A 22012-nucleotide genomic window follows, 5' to 3' on the forward strand; every position below is an offset into this window, starting at 1 on the left:
CTTCTTTTACTTTTCTGTTCTGATTTGTTGCAATTTTTACTATTGTTTTTAAACCTTCTAATGCAAATTTTTTTAAAAAAAGAAGAAAAATGAGGAAAGGAAAGGCTTTTGCAAATACTGAAGTGAACTACCCTGAAGCTCCGTGAAGCCATATTATCTTAAATAAAAGTCTAATGTTACTGGCAACATTGTGGATTCCCAGAGAACTAGATGACTGATGCCTAATTCTTGACTAGAAATATTTTTATTTAATTCCATTTATATCCCGCCCTTCTCCGAAGACTCAGGGCGGCTTACAAGCTTACTAACTTACTAACTAACTACTACTATATCTTTGTATAACTTTCTATATCTTAAGTCACTTGAATCCATTGCAGCACCTAAAATATTAAATTACCCAATACTAGAAACAATGAGGAAATAAGAAAAAGTTGAGGAAAAACAAATGATATATCAGCTGCTTCATAGCCTGTGGAGAGATGAAGCCAGTGGATCTGTGGTGTTGCAGTGGTTAGAATGCAGTATTGCAGGTTCTGAACCACTCAAGGTTTACTCAGCCTTCCACCGTTCCGAGGTCAGTAAAATGAGGACCCAGATTGTTGGGGGCAATATGCTGTCTCTGTAAACCATTTAGAGAGGGCTGTAAAGCACCATGAAGTGGTGTATAAGTCTAAGTGCTGTTGCTATTGTTATTTCTATCTATAGCAGAAAGAAGCATTCCCACTTTTGTTGCTCCCTCAACTACTTTTCAGACTGCAGTTGGAAGGGTCTTTCACATTTAGCAGATGTTTTGCTCCTCATTTTCAGCCTACCTAAGTATTAGAAATCACCATCACTGCTTCCAAGATATTTTGTGGATTTACATAAAATGTATTAAGCCATGAGTGGTTGAATTCTAGATGGCTTTGGCTAACACAGGTTGTATCTTCAAGGAAGTGGCAAGTATTGACCCTTTTACAGCCATAATTAAATTATCTTGGTTTTGTTTTTTTTGTTTTTTGTTTTGCCTTTCTCTGCAGGAAGGGAGTGATGGTTTGGGCTGCTGGTGGGAGAGGAAGACTACTTAGATAAGAGAATGATGAAGTTAGCAGGTCCAACACAGAAGCAGGGAGGAGATTTTTAATGGTTTCCAATCAGTAATTCAGTTCTTCAATTACATTGTTTTATTTGGTTTGCTTTCTTAGTTTCATATTTGTGTCTGATGAAAATTGTGTTCTATGAACGTTGATGAATTGGCTTACTGGTGGTCTAATTTCTTTAGGAACTATGTGTGCGTAGGCTGGCCAGCAAGTTGTCCCTATAGGTTAAACCTGGTAGTTTAGGGCTATCTGTAAAAGTCCAGCCAACAGAGCAGCAAAGAGATACAGAAAGCTAATTAAAACCTTCAATTTTTCACAGCACAGATACAGTAGTCTTACATAGACTGGAGTGAAATACTTTGAAATAATTAGTCTTGCCAAGACATCCAACAATGGGGCAATAGCTGCAGCCTGCACAGCCATCTGGAGCTCAGAGCTACTAGACAGGTGACCTAAATCTCAGTTGCTGCTAGACAGGTGGCTGAAGCCAAGTGTCTGCTACCAAGCCGCTATCCAAGGCCTTTTAGACGATGCCATGTGGCTGATTCCTTAAAGCAGTACAAATGGCGAATAGGATTGCAACTTCTGGATGAAACGTCATGAGCCTCCAGAGACAGAGAACATAATATGAAAGTATCACGCTGCAAGATGGTGCATTACCTGGCTGTAAATGATAACTGGAAGCTACTTAACATGAATTTTGAAAGCACTGGAAACTTTGGATTCAGTACAGAGCGACCAGTCATTATTAATATGATGCATTGGAATCATATTTTATCAGATGCAATTTCAGCTTCATCGGCTACCCCTTAATTTCCTCAATAAGTTCATCACTCTTCTTTAACACATCAACCCTTAACATTTTAATCATTTATTTATTTATTTTTGGTGTCTTTAAGTCAGTGTTGACTCCTGGACAAGTCTTTGTAATTTTCTTAGCAAGATTTCAGATATGGTTTGCCATTGCCTGCTTCCTAGGGCTGAGAGAGAGTGACTGGCCCAAGGTCACTCAACTAACTTTGTGCCTAAGGCAAGACTAAACCTCATGGTCTCCTCGTTTTTAGGCTGGTGCTTTAACTGCTACACCAAACTGGCTGTTTATGTCTTTTGCGTTGCTAAAACTGGAAGATTGATTTAATTTTGGATTGAAAGCTGCTTTAAAAAGCTGTTTCAGAAAAAAAGTGATATCTTTATAAAACATAAAAACACTGCCCCCCAAATTGTTTAAAAATGCTTTATAATTTCTGATCAGTTAACTTGTTATAGCAGAGACAGCTAAAATTGCAGGGAAATACATATTTGTTACTGAGCATTCTTAAAGATATTGGAGTAACAATATAAGATGAGCCTTAGTTGGATAGGGATATATCCAATAAGTTTTCCTGGGAGTTTAATTTGTAATATACATTACAAACCATAATTTCAAATTTCAAATAAAATAAGTGTGTTAAAGCAACCAGAACAGGGCTTCAAAAATCAAGTGATCATTAGAGAGACTAGAATTCACAGTCTCCCAGTTTCTAGATTACAGCCTAAATCACAACCCCAAATTGACTCTCAGTAAAAAAAATAAAAAGTTGAAATCTATTTACTAAATAGATTTAGTAAATCTATTTACTAAATCTATTTTCCTGTCTGTTTGTCTGTTTGCTCCCTTTAGTTAGCCCATTAGTTAGTGTATTATATCAGTACAACGTTTGATTCAAGGTACCTAAAATCTGCCAACTTAAAGAAAGTATAAAAAATTCAGGACTCATTACTCCTGTGGAATTGAAATTTCCATGAACTTCATGCAGGGTCCCCTGGTTATGTGATTGTGATTTCTGATACTCCCTGTCAGCTTCCTACAAACAAAGTCAATGGAGAAGCTGGTAGGAAGTCAGAATTCATTTCCCTTCCCTGTGCATTATACTACAACACTTTTTGGTTGTAGTATAATAGTATAGGTTCCTCAAATTTGCTAACTTAAAGAATGCATTAAAAAAATCCATGTTCAGACCAGTTTTATTTGCCAAGTCCTGGCTGTTGTAGCATCTCTGCAGGTATATGTTATAAACACTTTTCTGAGGAGATAGGACCACCATGCAGCACTGGGGTAAAAATATATCATTAGCCTAATTATTCTGTGTGAAAAGAGAAGTGGGAACATCCGAACTCCCTTTCCCTTAAAGGATGACCCAACGGGTCATAAGTTGTCTAATAATTTGTATACTGCTACTTCCTGGCTATATAGCTAGAAGTATGTGACTAGAGGATTATACCAATCATATAAAAGACAAATAGCATCAATCTTTTTAATTTAAAAATATCAACCTTCAGTGCTTGAGGAGATACAGTAAATTGGAGAACTGTTCAGATCACAGTGTATTACTACCTGCAAATTACTTAGTAGAAATTTCTCTGATTATATTACAAAGTCTTGATCCTCTACAAATGAAGCACTCTGTCAAAAGCTATGAAAAGTTTGACTTCATTATAACATATCAAAATAAGCTTCTAAAGAAAAAAAATCCACCTGACTGTTGCCTGTCATTCAAAGCTTTCCTGTATAGCAGAGAAAGAAATCTAAGTCTACAGGTGATCAAAGCTAACCCTCACTCTGAATAGGTGGTTTGTGCATTTAGGCCTGAAAGTCAGCTACAATCACAACAGCATTCTTTAGAATTTGACTATTTTGAGTTGTTTATTATTATTATTATTATTATTATTATTATTATTATTATTATTATTATTATTATTATTATTATTATTATTATTCTAAATGACTATTTTGAGTTGTCTGTCTTCTAAACTCTGACAAGGACAGAGTGAGGAAAAATAAGGTGATTCACCTATTCTCATAAATGGAGAACTGGCACATTTGTTACCATCACATTATTTATTTATTTATATAAATCTAACTATCTAACCGAAATAATCCACAATAGACTTCTCTGTGAAGTAGAAATAACTTTGTTATGAATTAATTAAGAGAAATGTAGTTCAAAATACAATTTGTCATTGATGGCTACTGCATCATTCATTAGATATGAAGTTGGCAAAATAGATACAAATCTCTCTCTGCAAAAATAGAAAGCATGGCTAAGCTAAAAGTCAAGCTATGTCTTAATATCTTGGGTGATTCAAATCATTATGGTAAGCTACAAAGTGACATGGTATTCTGGTGTGGGAAATTTTATATCAAAATATATTTCATTCTTTATACTGTTTCCATCTTCCCTTACAACATTAACAGAATCCACAATGCACTGAGAATCAGCGTCTTCAGTAGATAATTGACAGTCATGCTGAAACTAAGTTGATCAAGCAAAATAGCAAATGGGGGGAAATGTTTTAATCAAACTTCCTCAACCTCCCAAATAAATTACCCAGACCTAATCCATATATCAAAGGATAAGGTTTGTAAACACAAATAGAGTTAATTGCATTGGTCTTCCAGCGGAACTGCATGTTCACAAGAATAAACATCATAGATGACATATACCTACACTGTACACACACACACACACACACACACACGCTCCTCAAGTGTCACTCTAGAATCAGCATGTATGCACTTCCAATTTAGGACAAGCTCTCCTATAAAACAATCTCATTGTACTCCATTTCTCTGCAGCTGTCCCCAAAGCAGACCCCTTTGCTTTTGGGAATAAATATTTCTCCTTTCCTCACAGCTGTCTGGATTTCATTTTTATTTATTCTTATGCAATCCCAGCTCGAACTGGAACCCCAAATTATTCTTCTGACACTAGTCAACACAGTTATGGAAGTTTGTTAACCACGGCTGATAGATCAGCAAGCTATTCACTTGCAAATATAAGGTCTTAAAAAGTGGGATTTGCTACACTTGCAGGCCATCAACAACAATAGTAATTAGTCTTTGCTCTACTTTGCTTTCTTTCTTAATTGTAAGGAATCAAGAGGTCAGGAGAAGGATGGGTCATTCCGTATCAGTTCAATCATCAATTGCTTTCTCCACGCCTTGGCTACATTACTGCAATGCCCCCCCCCCCAAAGCTTGTGACATTCTTAGTGTACTAATGTCAATGTAGTGTTTCCCCCAGTATTCTGACACTGTCCAAGGGTAGCTAGAAGATGGATAAAATCTGAGATATGGTAGCCCATATTAATAGAAGGAAATTGATTGCAGTGACTGGGAACAGTGGTGGTAAGGTGCGAGACAGAGACTGACAATAGGGACGGGGGGGGGAATCATGCCACTATTGTTTTCTGCCAACTCGAGAGCAATTCAACTCAACATCATAACATTGTCTTTCTTCCAGTCTCCAGAATGGTTAAAGTCAAAACAGATGGGGCCTATTTCTCCATCAGGAAACCAAGATCCAGGAAATAAGAAAGCAGTGCACTGTAATGGAGAAGAAACCAGCCCAGGATTGATCTCTTGAGAGTGTGGCAGAGTGAGTTTTGATCAGTTGCATCCTATTTTGTAGATGTGACTTGTTTATGTTGCCATTAGTAGGCAATACGGTGTCTGTGCTTGCATGACATGCTGAGAGAAAGCCCTTAGGAAAAAAAAAGACTGGTGTTCCATATTTAAACTCCACCCCATGTTTTAGACTCATTGTGAGTTCCTGCCGAGCCTTGAGAAACAAGGGCTCGATATACAAATCATATGAATAAGCGCTTCTGATGAGGAAATCCAACAAGCTGTACCTCTGCTATATATATTAAGAACTAAATTGTAGCCTCCAAAGAAGTCGTGAGGTTTGTGTGAGAAACAACGCTATATTTATCACACAGTGTTGTGAGTATTGTCTGGGCAAGTCTGCTGATCCTAAGTAAAGTGTTTCTGACAGAAGACAAACATTGCCCTGTTCTGAAAGCTTTACATGGGAATCCTATACATGCTTATTAAACATTTATCCCATTAAACCCTTACCTGTAGGTAAACAGGCTAAGATCATACTGCTATACACTTCATTCTAAAATTGTTTCTGAGGTAGAAATCTATCTATATTGCATCACTTGCTTTGAATGTTAGGTCAAGTGATGCTTTTAAGATACAAAAGTGCAATTATTTTTCAAGCATTCAGAGGTACTCTCAACTTACATGATGTATTTTAAGATATAAGTCTTGCAGTGGGAAAACTAAGTCTTGATGACCTGAAAGATTGTTCTGTTCCTTCTGCCTTCTGCTTCTAAATGTCTGTGTGAAAGTCTGCCATCCCAGAGGTCCTCTAGAAGCCACAAATCACATCCTTCTCAACATTTGCAGGGTGATTTTTTTTTTGTTATGATGCATGATATAATCACAATTTATTTACTTAAGAAAATTTATATGGCTGCCCAACTGACTCAGTGATTCTGGATGGCTTACAGAGATAAAAACCCAATATAAAAACAATGAAAAGCAACAACCCCACCCCACCCTCTGGGCGACAACAATTAGTCAATTAAATAAGCCACTTGATGGGCTCCATCCCACTGTAGGTTCTCCAGGCCTGTTGGCAAAACCAGGTCTTCAGGACCTCGTGAAAGAGTTTCAAAGTGGGGGCAATGATGAGAAGAATGTCAGTCACATGATACAATAATGCAAATCAGATCATTTGCGTCCCCTACAGACTCCCAGATCTGCTATAATAATATGAGTTGCACCCTGTACTTGTTTCATGACCCATCAATATCTTGCCTCTTAACTGATATGGTAAACTCTGTATTACAAGGTGGTTGGTGTTTTGTGCTGTGCTCAGGTCATGGAAGGAGGCCATATTGCTGTACATTTCCAAAACTGAAAGTTTCATGAGCATTGATTCTAGTATGAGTCAGGAAACAAACCTGTTTTAAAAAATATATGGTTAGTTGTATATCTGGACAACCAACTGCTCTGTGCAAACTAGTACAAATTAGTGCAATCAATGTTATTAACCTGCACTGGATGAAAAACAGTCATTGATAGAATAACATTACCTTTTAAATAAGTTAATAATTCATATTTGAATTGAATTAATCTGATGGTAGCATAATATGACCTTAACCCCCCTGTAATTTCTAGTATCATATCTGAGTAATTTCTCTGCTTTCAACTGAAATCAAAGCAGTCAACTGTCATTTCATTTTTATTTATCTTTTATTTTAGATGCAACTGTGCCTGAGGCCAGCCCTGGAAAGAAGCCATTTTCTTCAAGCTGGTCCTCCAGATGTTTAGGATTTAAATTCCTATGATTTATTTACTTATTGGCCTTCTAGACCAGAAGTCCCCAACCTTTGGGGCACCAGGGACTGGTTCCATGGAGAGAGGTTTTTCCACAGACCGGAGGGTGTGTGGTTTTGTGTGCTGCTTGCATCCCATGGGTGGAGCTTTGCTTGTTTGTGCGGACAGGTTGCTGGCATGCCCCAGCCCGGTACCAGTCCATGGACTGGGGATTGGGGACCCCTGTTCTAGACTATCCAAAACAGCTCTGAGCAGCCTCCCAAAGTTAAAAAAAACATTATATAAAAACAAAAGCCATCTTTCTTATAAAGGGGACATTAGATTGCATGACATTGTGCAATATGGGGGGAGCATACAAGTTTCAAATGGGGGGCATACAAGTTTCAAATGGGGGGCATAGCTTTTCCAAAAGGCATGAGAAGTGAGAGAACTTAGGGAATATCTATTTGAAGCCAGCTGAACTGGAGAGACTGGGTCATACAGTTCTCTAGATGATTTAAGGGAGGGGTCTGCAACCTTGACAACTTTTAGACTTGTGGACTTCAGCTCCCAGTCCACAAGTCTTAAAGTTGTTGAGGTTGCAGACCTCTGATTTAAGGTGTTGCCATATTCCACTGGGCTAGCAATACACAAAGGCAAAACAAAAGAGGGGGGAGGGAAGCCATCTCTAACGCTTTTCAGATGCCTGCTGTGTTTAGCCAGCATGGCCCAGTCGTGACACGGGAAGAAATGTGGCAATTTAAAGGCACTTAACTATTGACCTGGTTTGGCTTGATGCAGGGCTGTACTTGTGTGAACCGCTGTCAGGAAGCAGCAGCTGTAACCTAGAAGGGACTACCAATTGTATGTTTATTTCACACAGAGATATGGGAGGCTGGAAGCCCCTCTGTGGGGCAGAAGGCGAAGTTGCAACCAGTCCTGCTTATTATGGTAGGCAACAGTAAAAAACAAAACTCAGAGCCTTTTTTAAAAAGCTCCAGCTAGTTCCCACATATGGAAAACGTTGGGTTTTATAGAGCAAGATATTTTCACGTTTTTACAAAAAAAATAATTCTTTTTCGTTATGCGTTTCCCTGATCTTTTTCAAAAGAGAAGGGAAATCTTGATTCTGAAATCTGGAAGAAAGTAAATGGAGGTCAACTTCACAGAAGTATTTTAATCAACGTTCTCTTCATTTAATTCCTGATGTTTTAGGGCCGGATCAGAATGGTTTAATAATCATCCTGAACATGTCTTCATTTTAAGGGCTGACATTTTACTTGCCCTACCACTTGTAGCCTACCGGGCTGTGCACAGGAGAAATTACAAGACTGGATTGGAAATCAGGAGGCCTCTAGGACCCAGAAGCTGAGACTCTCCCAGACTCTCCTGGCTGCCTCTCACCCTTCACTGCAGTGGATCTGTGCATCAGTTACAGTGGAAGAGAAGCAGGAGATATCCAGTATGCTGGAAGTCTACACAGGGAAGGTATGAACTGGAACTGGGAGCAGAGAGGAGGGTCAGTTGTGGCCGGACAGCAACTTGCAGGCATCTGGGGTAGAATATTGCTAGTGCTTTCCCATCATCCAGGTGACTGTGTGTATATGCTTTCTGTAGATTAGCAGCCAGTCCATTATCCCAAAGATGCTGAGGCAGAGATAAGTACAGGACCACGAAGAGAGCAATGAGAGCATAAGCTATTTGGGGTGGGTTCCTTTTGCATGTGATGCTGGGAGCAGATTTTTCCAGCAGTAGAGAAAAGAAATAAGCAAGACCAACCTCTTCTATTCCTTTCTCCATTCAGGATACTTATTCTTCTCCCTTCTGGCACAAACTGAGGCCTGCTTCTTTACTGCTGGTCTCCAAGTACTACACCGGCAGTAGGAGTAGCCTAGGGTAAGGTTTCTTGAGCAGGAACAGTGGGCAAGAGTAATGGCATTTCAGCCAGGGCGGGAGATGTCCATTCATTTCAGGTGGAAAGGAGCAGAAGGAAGAATGGAAAGTCCAGCTTTTGGGGGACTCTTTTTCTCGCACAAGGCTGGAGGCAGGACAGCGGAGGAAATCCACGTGAACAGGATTTGAGCTTGTACGTGAGAGTGGGTGTTTCTTGAAGACCGTTATTTACCTTGTATGTATGACTGCTAATAGATGAGGAGAGTTGCCAGTAAGAATGTTCAGCAGTTGAAAACATTTGGAGGGTATGATATTGGAACTATTGTGAACAGGAACCATCCAGTAAAGTCTAACAGTGGCATGCTCTGGGTCCCATCTTTAAAACGAGGCCATCTGAGAAGAGATGGGTGGCATGTCTTCTCTGTCATGGCATCTGTCCACTGTGTCACTTGGATAATTGAATTGCCCCAATCCTGCCCTTCTTTAAGCCCTGGCTTTGAAGACTTGAGGTTTTTCTCAGGTTAGAAAGAACGTGGCACTGTGGGAAATTTGTATTTATATATGTTGTATTTTCATTCCTGGTTACGCCTTCTTCTGGCCTGGATTGTTTTTGACTGTATGCCTTGTTATGCGTGGGATGGGCTATAGTTTTGGTTTGCAAATAATTAATCAAGGAGCATATATTTGTTCATGAGTAATTATGAAATATAGGGAATGAGGAAAAACTCTCCTGTTCATAGAAAAGATAAACACTTTGTGGGTGTTTGTTTCTTTTGAAGGAACACTAAATGAAAGAAATCATCTTCATCTGGTAAGATGAGGGAGAAGTTGGAGGTAGAGTTGCCAGGGGGAATAAGGAGGATGTCCCTGCTTCCATCCCTGTCTATTGAAAGAGCTGCTTGGTTGAGAGTTTTGGGTGAAGAGATGGAGAAAGGAAGAAGCTACATTGGGGAAACATCTAAATAAGTGCTCAAATAGTGACTTTTGGGAAGTCCCAGAAGAGTGCCAGAGAGTACAACTAGAGGCCAGAATCGATCTCTGCTCCATTTAGGGATACTGCTAGACCTGACCAGGTTTTGGCCACTGGGCCAGAAGAAATGGGGTGAAGCCAAATAAGACTGAATAAGCTAATATTATCCAGGGCCAAGCTGAAGTCATAGATAGACACACTTTGCTTTTGTTTTATTTTGTTTTGTTTTACTTCCCACCAGTGCTGTACTCCAAACATATTTGTTGAACTGGAGTGCAAAGGGATATTTCCAGGACACCAACATGGACCTTCTTGAAAGCAAGATGACCGGTCAGAAGTTGTCTGCTTCAGAGCAACTCAAGTGGGTAAGTTGTGCCCTCTGCAGATTCTTCAGGTTTGATATGGGCCATAAGCAACCCAAATGCCTGGGAGGCTCAAGTAGAAAAGAAAATCTGCATTATCTCATGCACCAAAGCTGTCTATTCTTGTAAGAGGTGTTGTTTTGCCTGCTAGTCATGCTAAGTTGCATAGTCTCACTAATGTGCTTGGAAACTAACATGATAGAGCAGGAATGCCAAGAATAGGTGAGGCCAGAAACATTGGCCCATTTTTCTATTGGAGGATTGGAGAAGGCAATAATTAAGAAGCAAAATTAGAACCTTAAGCCTTACTGGAATTTAAGTTACTCATTTTACACCTTAAATCTCTAGGTACCCCCCTCAAACATGGTCTAGGTTCCTGGCCCAGCCACCTTTTAGAATGCAACCTTCAGTATATTGTGAAAAGCCCTCAGGCCCATAATAATTAACAAGTCTGTGGCAGAAGTTTGTGCTATGGTTAATGAGCTAACTTGCACTATCCACACTATGTCCTCTAATTGCAGATGTTTAAAGAAAAATGTATTGGTATCATTCTCACTGGGGATATCAACCTGACCATAATTTCATCATAGTGATTTACTCATTTCTTCTAATTTCCTGGCGTTCAGTTGTCTTCAAACAATAAATGTAAGTAAGCTGTATGTGTGCCCCATAATTAGCTTGTTCTGAATTACATCTTCTGGAAATTGGATTTCAGAAATGCTTCTATGCCTTGTTGTGCATCAGTCAGTGGGACCTCCAGTTCAAAAGAGCAGGGAAATCTTTATTTCTGAAATCCAAGGGGATCACTCTTAGTTAATACTGAATCAATAGGAAGACAAGGCAGCTTTTATCTTGTCATGTTCCAGGTGGACATTGTGAGTGTATGTAGTACAAGAATGTCTTAGATCAGAAATCACTGGCAGGATTTTATCTGGAATGATTAAAAAAGCCTTTCACCTCAGTTGAACTGAAATCTCATTTGCCTGAAATGGTATAAGGTTTCCTGCCTGAGCAGGGGGTTGGACTAGATGACCTCCAAAGTCCCTTCCAACTTTATTATTATTATTATTATTATTATTATTATTATTATTATTATTATTATTATTATTATTATTATTATTATTATTATTATTATTATTATTATTTACGACTCATCTCTCTTAATTTATTTTGTTTTTATACTTCTTGGATCCTGCCAGTCGTCTTCTGTTACCATATACCATAATGTACCAAAGTTAAAATATAGCCTTTACAACCAAGTTTCATAACAAACAAAATCAAACCCTTTCCCTTTAAAAAGATGTGATATTTCTCTTACAAACATAAAGGCACTAATGAGCAAAGAGTTAGAGGATTTTCTCTTTGTCAATTTTCTGTCGGCTCCATTGTATCTGTGAGGGGATCATTTCACTGAAATATTATATGCAAAACACTTTGGCTGATTTGGCCTTCTCAGAATTGTGAAGGTACATTAAGAAAATCCTTACAACCGAGAAAAATTCATTCATCCTTCAATAACAGTCTGAAAGAAAGAGAAAATTCCTGAAGGAAATGGCTTCAAGTTTCTAAATCAACACTTACAGCATGAAACTATTGCATTTTTAGCAGGCACTTGTTGCAGCCTGCCAGCTTACATAGATGCAGTTAAAAGAGGGAAGATTTTACTAAATTCTGAAAGTTAAATCCTTACATGATCATTTGGCAACAGATAATGAGTTAGCAATATCTTGGTTGGCAATAGAGTCCCCAAGGCTGTTGCTTTTTGGAGATTTCAATCTCCCATTGTTGATAACTACCATTTGTTCTGCTGCAGCACCATCATAACTTTGAACAGCCACTGAATGAATGGTATTAAGTACGACCTGTACTATCATCTAAAACTGAACCAGGTAAATTGTGAAATACACTAAAATCCCCTCATGCTTTCCCAAAAAAAACTCCACAGTGGAGCAGGAAACTGCCAATCAACTAAACAGGGAATTTTATGGAAATTATTCTAGGGAAAGTGGTATTGAAAGCATTGTCATTTAAAAGAAACCTATGTCCCCAGGGCCTTTGCTGGAATTACACATGTTGCTAAAACATAATGGGGGTGTTTTGGTTGGTTTAACTTTAGAGCAATGTGCGAATAGAGCCATTGTCGCTGATGCACCAAGGTTTATAGTCTAATGTTATGTGTAAACATAGCTAGCATATTTTATGCAATAGTGCTTAACTTACTGTAATTTGAACTCAAACAGATTATTAAGATATAAATATTTGCAATCACATTACTATTTGTGTACTTCTACAGTATTTAGCTTTCTGCATAATTATCTTCAAAAGTGGTTTCTAAATAAGGGAAAAATGTAATCATACATGATAAATTAAAATAATACAAATCACATTAATTAAAAGGGGAAAAGGAAAAGACCAATTCCTCTGTAACATTGACTTAGTGAATGTTTTGGTGAAAAGATTGATTCCTCAGTGATATAGCTGCTGGTGCCTTATAGATTTCAGCAAGGAAATTATGCAGAGATCATGTCAAGGTAGAACCTTGTAAAGCAGATTCACCCAGATCTATCATGAAAAACCATCGCTTAGAATATTTTATGCAGAAGTAAAACATTGAATCTGGATTGTGAGCTAACAGAGAGCCAGACTGGTCTAGTGGTTACAGCTAAACCAAAAAGCAGGAAAGCAGGAGACTGTGAGTTCAAGTCCTTCCTTAGCTGTGAAAGGCAGCCAAGTAACCTTGGACCAGTCACTCTCAGCCCAACTCACCTCACAAAGTTGTGGTTGTGGGAAAAATAGGAAGAGGAAGGTGTGTTGGATGTTTGCCACTTTGAGTTATTTCTAAAAAATAATAAAGGTGGGATATAAATAAAAATCACTTTAATAAATAAATGACTTAATAGCCACCCCCAACACCGTAATTAAAAACTATACACAACCAGGCACCATATAAGTACAACATGTAGAACAGCCCAGTGCACATATTCTGGAGAGAGAGAAGTTCCCAGCATGAGCCTAAAAGCTTGAAAAAATAAAACTTTGGTTCTGGTGACTGACTCAGATTGGATCCTGCAATAAATAAATAATTGGCAACCAGTGCAATTGCTTCAACAGAGGTATAATATATGAATATCCGCATGTCTTCTTCAACAACATGACCATTATATTTTGTGCATGTGTAATTTTTATTAAAAAAAAATTACAAAGAAAATTTTGAAATAAAAAAGGAAAGTAAAGAAAAATAATAAGTAATTAAAATATATAAAGAAATAGAAAAATGAAAGAAAAAGTTATAAAGAAGCACTTTCTAATCTTCCTAACAGCAGTTACATTTGTATTTTGCCATCTCACTCTAAGTTACAACATAATTTCCTGTGGCCACCATATTTTGCATCAACTACGACTTTTGGATGAAACACAGTTACAGTAATCTATCTTGAGGTGACCAGTATATGAACAACAGAAACTGTCTTTCCCTATCTAGGAACTCTAAAAGTGACATCCCATTTAGGGCAGGAAGAATCTCCACTTCCAGGGATCATTTACTTGGATAGTTACTGTCTTGTTTCTTGGCCTTCAACCCTCTCATCACCTTGTCCCAATACTAATTCAAAATATGCAGTCTATTATTCAGATAGTTTATATGAGGGCTCTGTGTACTTTGGAAGAAGCACTGTGGATCTGGCATGACTGAATCACTTCCTTGCCATATATTAAAGCAGTCTGATTTTTTTTCTAACCTGAAATAAAGAGATACTGTTGTTTTAAAGAATCCACTCATTAAAGTTAATGCTACTCTTACAGCAGCTCCACCTGTTTTTCAAGCTCAGATGGATATCTCAAAAAGTGGAGTTCCTTTAATGACAGCTAATAAAATTATTTGCTTGTGCAAAGTTGAAAAAAATGATTTGAATAACTTTTGAAACTAACTAGAATTGAGTATCCACAGCAGACTGATAACTCAATATCTCAAAATATGTTAATGCTAATTACTATTTTGGACAACATAAAACCTTGAGGCAGCACACACTGTTGCATATATAATAAGAATGCGATCTTCAAAAGGAGTTTTGAGGTGTACAAGAACATAAATGTTTATCTATGATTCTATAAAGCCGGGGTGTCAAACTGCCGCCCCGCCGGCCAGATGCATCATAGCGAAACCGCGCCCACCCCATTGCCAGCAATGGCAAAAAAGTTGCAATATGTCTGACACGTCACATGACTTTGCGAGTTTGACATCCCTGCAGTAGCTGGTTTCTGAGATCAACACTAAAAATAGGAAATGAACCGCTATAATACAGCACTACTAGTTCTCAGGCATAATCTTGATCAATGAGATCGAAAGTACATACTGAAAAACAAAGCAGGATCAATCAGTCATATTCCCTCTGTGTTGCTCTTGCAGGAAATCATCTGTCAAGGTTACTTAGGCTGCATGCCTAAATTTCATTTAAAAGAGTCAATGTAATCAATCTCTTCTAAGAATACATAAAGCAACATTGACATCACCCTCTCAAGCATGTTGCCTTAGCAAAGGACATATGTATCAGCAATAGTTGGAGTAATCCTTAGACCTAGGGAGGGCTTATTTAGGAGAGGATAGACAACCAGCTGCTATCACTAGATCACAGAAAGACATATTCACCACTCTGTCGATCCACTTAATCATCCTTCTTTGGATTTTTTTTTTAAATCAAGACTGGCAGGGTTCAAGAGGATACATATTAGAATTTTGTCCATGTCTTCTGCCTCAAATGTTGAAAATGGTTCCATATGATCAAGTCAAGTGATGAACTTTATACCTCAGTATCAAACCCATGTTAAAATTGGCATGAAGATGATTGACACTTATCATCAAAGTGCCTTTGCAGGTCTGTCGCAGCAGGTTTTGGAGGTCTCTAACCTGTTTTACAGGGTACATAACTTTTTAATCGCTCTAAAAAGTTCCCTTGGGTGGCTACTCGGGGATGCAATGGAAAGCAAAAATTATATACATGATCAATTAATGGCAAGCTAGTATTCACCTTCTAGCTGCCTTTCACATCATTTTATTACTCAGTGTTAGCCTAGAAAATTTTGCTCCAGAACACTAGAGAGGGCTCTTAAGAATGATCTTCTCAGTGGTCCATTTCGTTTCACCACTACATAGAACAAAGGCCTTGACAAGATCTTCACTCAAGAGGTTCCAAAGACTGTGGAGACAAACTGCCTTTGTAAAGGTTCCTTTCCTATAGAAAGAGAATGATATATTAAGAGCTTCATCATCATCACCAGATGATGGCCGCATTATGATAGTGAGCAACTGTAACTCTTGCTTTGCAGTATCTGAACTATTTGCCTTATGTCCAAAGGGGGAAAAAATTAAGTCAAGGATATTCCCTGCCTTATTTCTTTGTTTGATGAAACAAGCCTATGGCTATCACGTGAAATTTAAAGCTTCTTGAAGAAGGGCAGTCCCAACAAACATTTTAAAAATGCTTATCATGGAATTCTGTTGAGTCCACCAGAGTCAGCTTGTTTAGGAGAGTGGGCTGTATACTAATAGTAAACATAGTGTATCTTTAACCAAACCCCAAGAAAAGGCTTTTATCATCTTTGAAGAAGTTTTCTGGTCAGTAAGATTTAATGGATCTCGACAATTCCTGCAGTCATAATTGATGCTGTTGAAAGAAAAAACTTCAGGTCCAGTTCCAAGCTGGGAGTAAACAAAATGGACGCTAAGGCACTGGAAATAAAAATTGAGGCTATTTGGAAAGAAGGTTTGTTTATTGACGAGCAGAAGAGCAACAGCATGCAGTTCTGGGACAGCTGACAAAATGAAGTTGGGAATGGGTGGGTTTTTATACCTTCTTTGGGCTTTGTAGTTGAGATTGTTCCTGTTCCTGTGCATTGTACTTTGACCTGAACTTGGGTGTGTCCTTATAGTATTCTAATGATGGTGGGTTAATCCTGCTATGTCCTAAAGACTCCTGTCCTTGGAGTCTTTGTTTTTCTAATCCCATCACCTCAAATCTTCTCTGGGGCTATGGCTGAAGGCATTTTGTTTATGAATAGGTGGTCCCAAATCTGCATTTTTAAAAGCTGGCCTGCCTGGGGTAAAGAGACTGGGGGCTGGTTTCTGCCTAAGATTTTTCTCCATTATTCCTTTTGGAGAAATATAATATTATGCCTGTTTTAATATCTCCCAAAATATTTCCTTCTCTAGGAGGATGGGTGGGTGCTGATTTACAACAATGCTATACTCACAAAGGTTTGCAACACTTTACTCAGAGTAGTTACCCATCTTCTAGTAGGGCACACAAGGCTAGCTCTTTCATCTGCAATCATAGCATGTGGTAATTACCCGCAGAGAGCTGACTAAAAGAGGAGAGAGCCAAATAGAATGCTGGTCTGCTATATACAGTATCTCTTCTGTCTTTTAAATATATTCCTCTCTCAGTTGCTAGTGATCATCCCCACTGGGATTTCTACTCTCTTCTACCCCATCTTTCCACTGCTGGGATATCTCCCGCATTCTTCAAATTATTAACGTGGGGGAAAAATGAGATGGGAACATATAAAATAAAAATAAAATAAAAACCTCATATTCAGAAACCAACTTAAACTCTGTTTTTATGCATGATAAATATATAGTTAGATGCACATTCTCATTTAGGACTCAACCCTCAGTAGGCTGGGGGATGAATTCAGAATCCCACTCTCTTTTCTTGAGAGCATCCACTGTTAAATCCCCTGAAACAGACCACCTTCATCATTTTCCAGAAAGTTCAAAGGGCCTGACTACCACAGCAACCATCCAAATAGCTTCCCTGAAAAGGAAAATCTGCTTTAAAGGCAAAACTGCCCATTTCAGTCAGCCCCAAATGTAACTCTGCCAGTGAACAGCTTTTGGTTGACACAGTGTTTAATCTGTAAATATATATGTATTTCTTTCAGGTGCAAATATTTGCCTCGGAAACAGCATGTTGCAAGATGCGGTAAAGCGTTATACACTTAGCAAGGAAGGGACTATTCTTCATAATCAGACTGGGTCCCATGGATTTTCTACACTGCCATGCTATTATATCCTATGACATACAATCAAGATGAAACAGATTTGCTGAAATAAGCATAGCCCCTAATTATAATGGCTCAGAGAACTGAGTGGTACTGGAAGGTATAAGTACCCCAAAGACATTCTGGACTTGAATATTGGCAAACGATATGGCTAGTGGCTGCTTGTGCACCACCATCTCTCTTGATTCTCTCTGATTACTTTCTGGGGACCCAGAATAGGATGGATGATGGACTTGTAAAGGGAGGAGCTAATCTCCATGGAGCCTTCTCTTCCCAACCCGTGGGTACGGAATCCTTCCAGGATCAGAAGACTGCTTCAGACATCCCAAAGTTCTATGCTTCTCAATTCTAGCCTAGACACCAAGCCCAGAGATGTAGCCTCCGAGTCTGTGGGTCTCTTTTTCATGCTTTTGATTGATTTGACAGCTATTGTGAGCAATGTAGCAATTATGACGGTCATTATCAAAACCCCAGCACTGAGGAAGTTTGTCTTTGTGTTCCACCTCTGCTTGGTGGATCTTTTGGCTGCTGTTACCCTAATGCCTCTAGCCATGCTGTCCAGCTCAACTTTCTTTGATGGCACAGTCTTTGAGGATGCCATATGTCATACCTATCTCTTCCTGAGTGTTTGCTTCATCACCATGTGTATCCTTTCAATCTCAGCTATTAATATAGAGCGCTACTACTATGTGGTGCACCCCATGCGCTATGAGGTCAAAATGACTGTAAGCCTGGTGGTCTGTGTCCTGGTTGGTGTCTGGATCAAGGCAGTAGTTATGTCCATCATCCCCATTCTGGGATGGCTTTCCCAAGACCGTATCAATAGATCCCCAGCCTACAATGGACAGACCTGCTCCTTGCAGTGGAGCCGAAGTGCCTACTGCAAGTTTTTTGTGATTTTCTTTGCTGTTTTCTACTTCCTCCTGCCGGTCTCCATTATTTTGGTGGTCTACTGTAATATGTTTAAAGTGGCCAGAGTAGCTGCCATGCACCATGGTCCACTCCCCACTTGGATGGAAACCCCACGGCAAAGGTCAGAATCTCTTAGTAGTAGGTCCACAATGGTGACTAGCTCGGGAGCCCCTCGAACTACCCCTCAGAGGACGTTTGGGGGTGGAAAGGCTGTCATCATCCTCCTAGCAGTGGGGGGACAATTTCTCTTCTGCTGGTTGCCCTATTTCTCCTTCCATCTCTACTCGGTGCTGAGCTCCCATTTTCCTGGCCAGCAGACGGAGAATGTGGTCACTTGGATTGGTTATTTTTGCTTCACATCTAATCCTTTCTTCTATGGATGCCTCAACCGACAGATCAGAGGAGAGCTCAGCAAGCACCTCACCTGTTTTTTCAAGCAACCACCAGAGGAGGATCTCAGGTTACCCAGCAGAGAAGGCTCCATTGAGGAGAACTTCTTGCAATTCCTGCAAGGGACAGGTTGCCATGCTGAGGCCAGAAATGCTCTTACCCAGCCTAGCCCCAGAAGGGACCAAGCTACCATTGATTTCCGGATCCCAGGGCAAATTGCAGAAGAGACCTCAGAGTTCCTGGAGCAGCACATGAACAGCGATATCACTGCCTCTGACAACTACATCAGAGTAGCACATTCACCGAAGCCTGAGCTGTAGCTAGGTTTCTTTTTTTCTTTTTTTGCACTTGACAATCTTGTTTTATTGATGTGTGAAATGCACAATATAGCAGCTGAGGAAGAATGTGTACGTTTGTATATGGGGGAGTATTTAATAAATACACCATGGCAAATTGGAACCCTTTCTCTGCAACGTGTTGCTCAAGCAAACCCACACACACACAAAATCAGCTGCTATTAGTATCCAATTAATTTCATTTAATTTTGACTAATACAGGTACTTGTATGGTACTTGCTCACCCACCCCATCAACTCATTCCTAACCTTTGCAGTTAGAAACATCACTATTCCGAACATTTTCTTCTTTCTTTCTTTCGTTTGTTTGTTCCTTCATTTCTTCCCTCCCTCTTCTAGTAATTGTTATCTTCTGCTCTGGACTCCTTCCAACCACCTTCTAATCAAGGCTGGCTTTGACATGTAGGATTATAAATGAGAGGGCTCACCGTTATTTGGGCCAGGCATGACTGAGCTACACAAAGGCTCAGGGCTAGGTAGAAGCAATAACTGGATGAACAACTGATTATGTGGTAGGAACACATTTTACAATCCCACATTCTCCTGTTCTGAAGGATTACATTGTCTTACTATTAAAGAAGTCAACAAATCTAAAGAAGTCACAGGAAGCTTCCTCTGTAGTTAAAAGTAAACAAGCCATGGATGATCTCAGTGGCTGGATTCTGCTGTTGCGCTAAGCCAAAATAAAATAAACCTCTTGGTTCAATGCTGGCAGAATCTGGCTAATGTCAGAAATAGATTAGAACTATGACTTTAATTGCATTGACTTGACATTAGTAAAATGAAGCCTATGATCTGGTTCACGCAAGCATTACATACAGGTAGTCCTCCACTTACCACCACAATCGAACCCAAAGTTTCCGTTGTTAAGCAGGCCAGTTGTTGAGTGAGTTTTGCCCCATTTTACAACCTTTCTTGCCTTAGTCACTAAGTGAATCATTGCAGTTGTTAAATAACACAGCTGTTAAATGAATCTGGCTTCCCCATTGACTTTGCTTGTCAGAAGATCTTAAAAGGTGATCATATGACCTCAGGACACTGCAACCATCATAAATACATGCCGGTTACCAGGTGTCCAATTTTTGATCACGTGACTATAGGGATGCTGCAAACATATTAAGTATTAAAAAACGGTCATAAGTTAGTTTTTTCAACGCTGTTGTATCTTTGAACAGTCACTAAATGAATGTTTGTAAGTCAAGGACTACCTGTAGTTTGCTTTGTTTGCAATCTATCATTACAGTTTGAATGCAGTCAGAACAGTTAATAAATTGCACAGGATCACCTGACAGAAAAAGACAAGACACTGACTTTAATAGATTAAAATACACGTAATATCTACTGGTGACTTTCCTCATTTAGAGGTAACCCTCACCCCAATCTACTAGCAGTTTTTGTGCTGAAGCCTGGGGCTTTGTGCTTATTGCCTCTCTCTCTCACTGTATTTGTACATGCGAAGAAAACAAAGGTTTTTGTATATATGATCCTCGTTACTTAGATCAGAAGCGGAATACCTACAGTTTTCTAGATATGGCTCAAAAAACACATTTAGCTGTGTTACCACTGGCTACGCTGGGCAGGGATCCTGAGAGATGTTGTTCAGCAACAACTGGGTGACCACCTGTTCCCTTAGTCCATTTCATGCCCACCCAAGGTCATTGCTGCTTCTCATGGGCTATTTCATAGCCCCACTGCTTCTCTATTACCTCTCCAGCATAATTTCCCCTTTTCCTGTGGGGCCTTCTGATAGCATATTACAATTCCGGCCTAGAGGTCTAGGATTCCAGGAATGAATGAAAGCTTCCTAACTCCTTCTGTGTATCCAGTCCTAGTGCACATCCTTTTTGCTGTCACACATCTTGTCTTAATTTGTGCCGTCTACGGAGTGCACTGAAACGATACCCATCCATAGAAAGCTGTAGTTCAAACCCATTTGGGTGAATCACTTATATAAGTTAGTGCCACCTTTTGGCCTGGGGTAGCTAGAGTTTTAGCATAATTTTATATAAAGAATTGCTGGTACTTCAGAAATAAATGTCTTTCCCTACTTCCTTCCTCAAATTAAGTAGTAGGTTGAAAGAACATTTGTTCAATTGCCTTTTTTTCTTTGTAAGTTGTTCGTTGTTGATCTCACATGAGTCCTGTGATTCACGAGGGAACAAAATATTATTTTTGCTATATTTTTGAGCTGCAAACATTTTATTTTCAATAGTAAGTATTTTTGGTTCAGTTCTTCTGGATACAGTAGCCTACGACATCAAAAATGAGCCTTCCATAATCTGGTGTCTTCCATCTGTGTAAGAAAATAAATTCCCAGCATTCCCTGCCAGCAGTGGCCATGCTTATTCAGAATTCTGGGAATTGCTTTCTCTAGAAAGTGCCAGATGGTGATATTAAAACTACATGGTGTGCCAAATACTGTATATTCACAACTCTTAAGGAAGCAAAATTGGTCACTTCAGAGAGTATAGAAAATGGACAAGTACACCAGGAATTTGCAGTGCATAAGGGTATTTCCTAACTCTCATATACTAGTAACTAGTGTAACCCTGAGATCTCATACACCAGGAGTATGTTTTTCTGACCTAAAAATGCTCTGCAATGAGGTGTATGTGTGTCGAGAGCTGTTTTGTTTCAGTTTGTTGTGCTGGTTTGTTGACTCAGTGTTCATTTTTTATTTTATATACTGTAGTCTACATATGTTTAGGGACGCGGTGGCTCAGTGGGTTAGGACGCTGAGCTTGTCGATCAGAAGGTCGGCAGTTTGGCGGGTCGAATCCCGAGTGCCATGTAACAGAGTGAGCGCCTGTTACTCGTCCCAGCTTCTGCCAACCTAGCAGTTCG

At 39.3% G+C, this 22012-nt stretch overlaps 1 protein-coding gene across 2 annotated transcripts; it reads left to right on the top strand.

The window, feature by feature from the left end:
* The first annotated feature begins 8667 nt into the window (after positions 1–8667).
* Positions 8668–19355, top strand: GPR61 (G protein-coupled receptor 61). 2 transcript variants are annotated; one of them, XM_081322805.1, is made up of 4 exons: positions 8668–8718; positions 10335–10458; positions 10977–11100; positions 17392–19355. In XM_081322805.1, the coding sequence occupies exon 4, from the start codon at positions 17769–17771 to the stop codon at positions 19131–19133; it is 1365 nt and encodes a 454-aa protein (XP_081178931.1). In that variant the 5' UTR covers positions 8668–8718; positions 10335–10458; positions 10977–11100; positions 17392–17768; the 3' UTR covers positions 19134–19355. The 2 variants fall into 2 exon arrangements, with proteins under 2 accessions (XP_081178931.1, XP_081178932.1); XM_081322806.1 differs by lacking the exon at positions 10977–11100.
* Positions 19356–22012: the final 2657 nt, after the last annotated feature.

Source organism: Vipera berus (genome assembly GCF_964194415.1).
Source record: "Vipera berus genome assembly, chromosome: 3".
In the NCBI taxonomy this organism is placed as follows: domain Eukaryota; kingdom Metazoa; phylum Chordata; class Lepidosauria; order Squamata; family Viperidae; genus Vipera; species Vipera berus.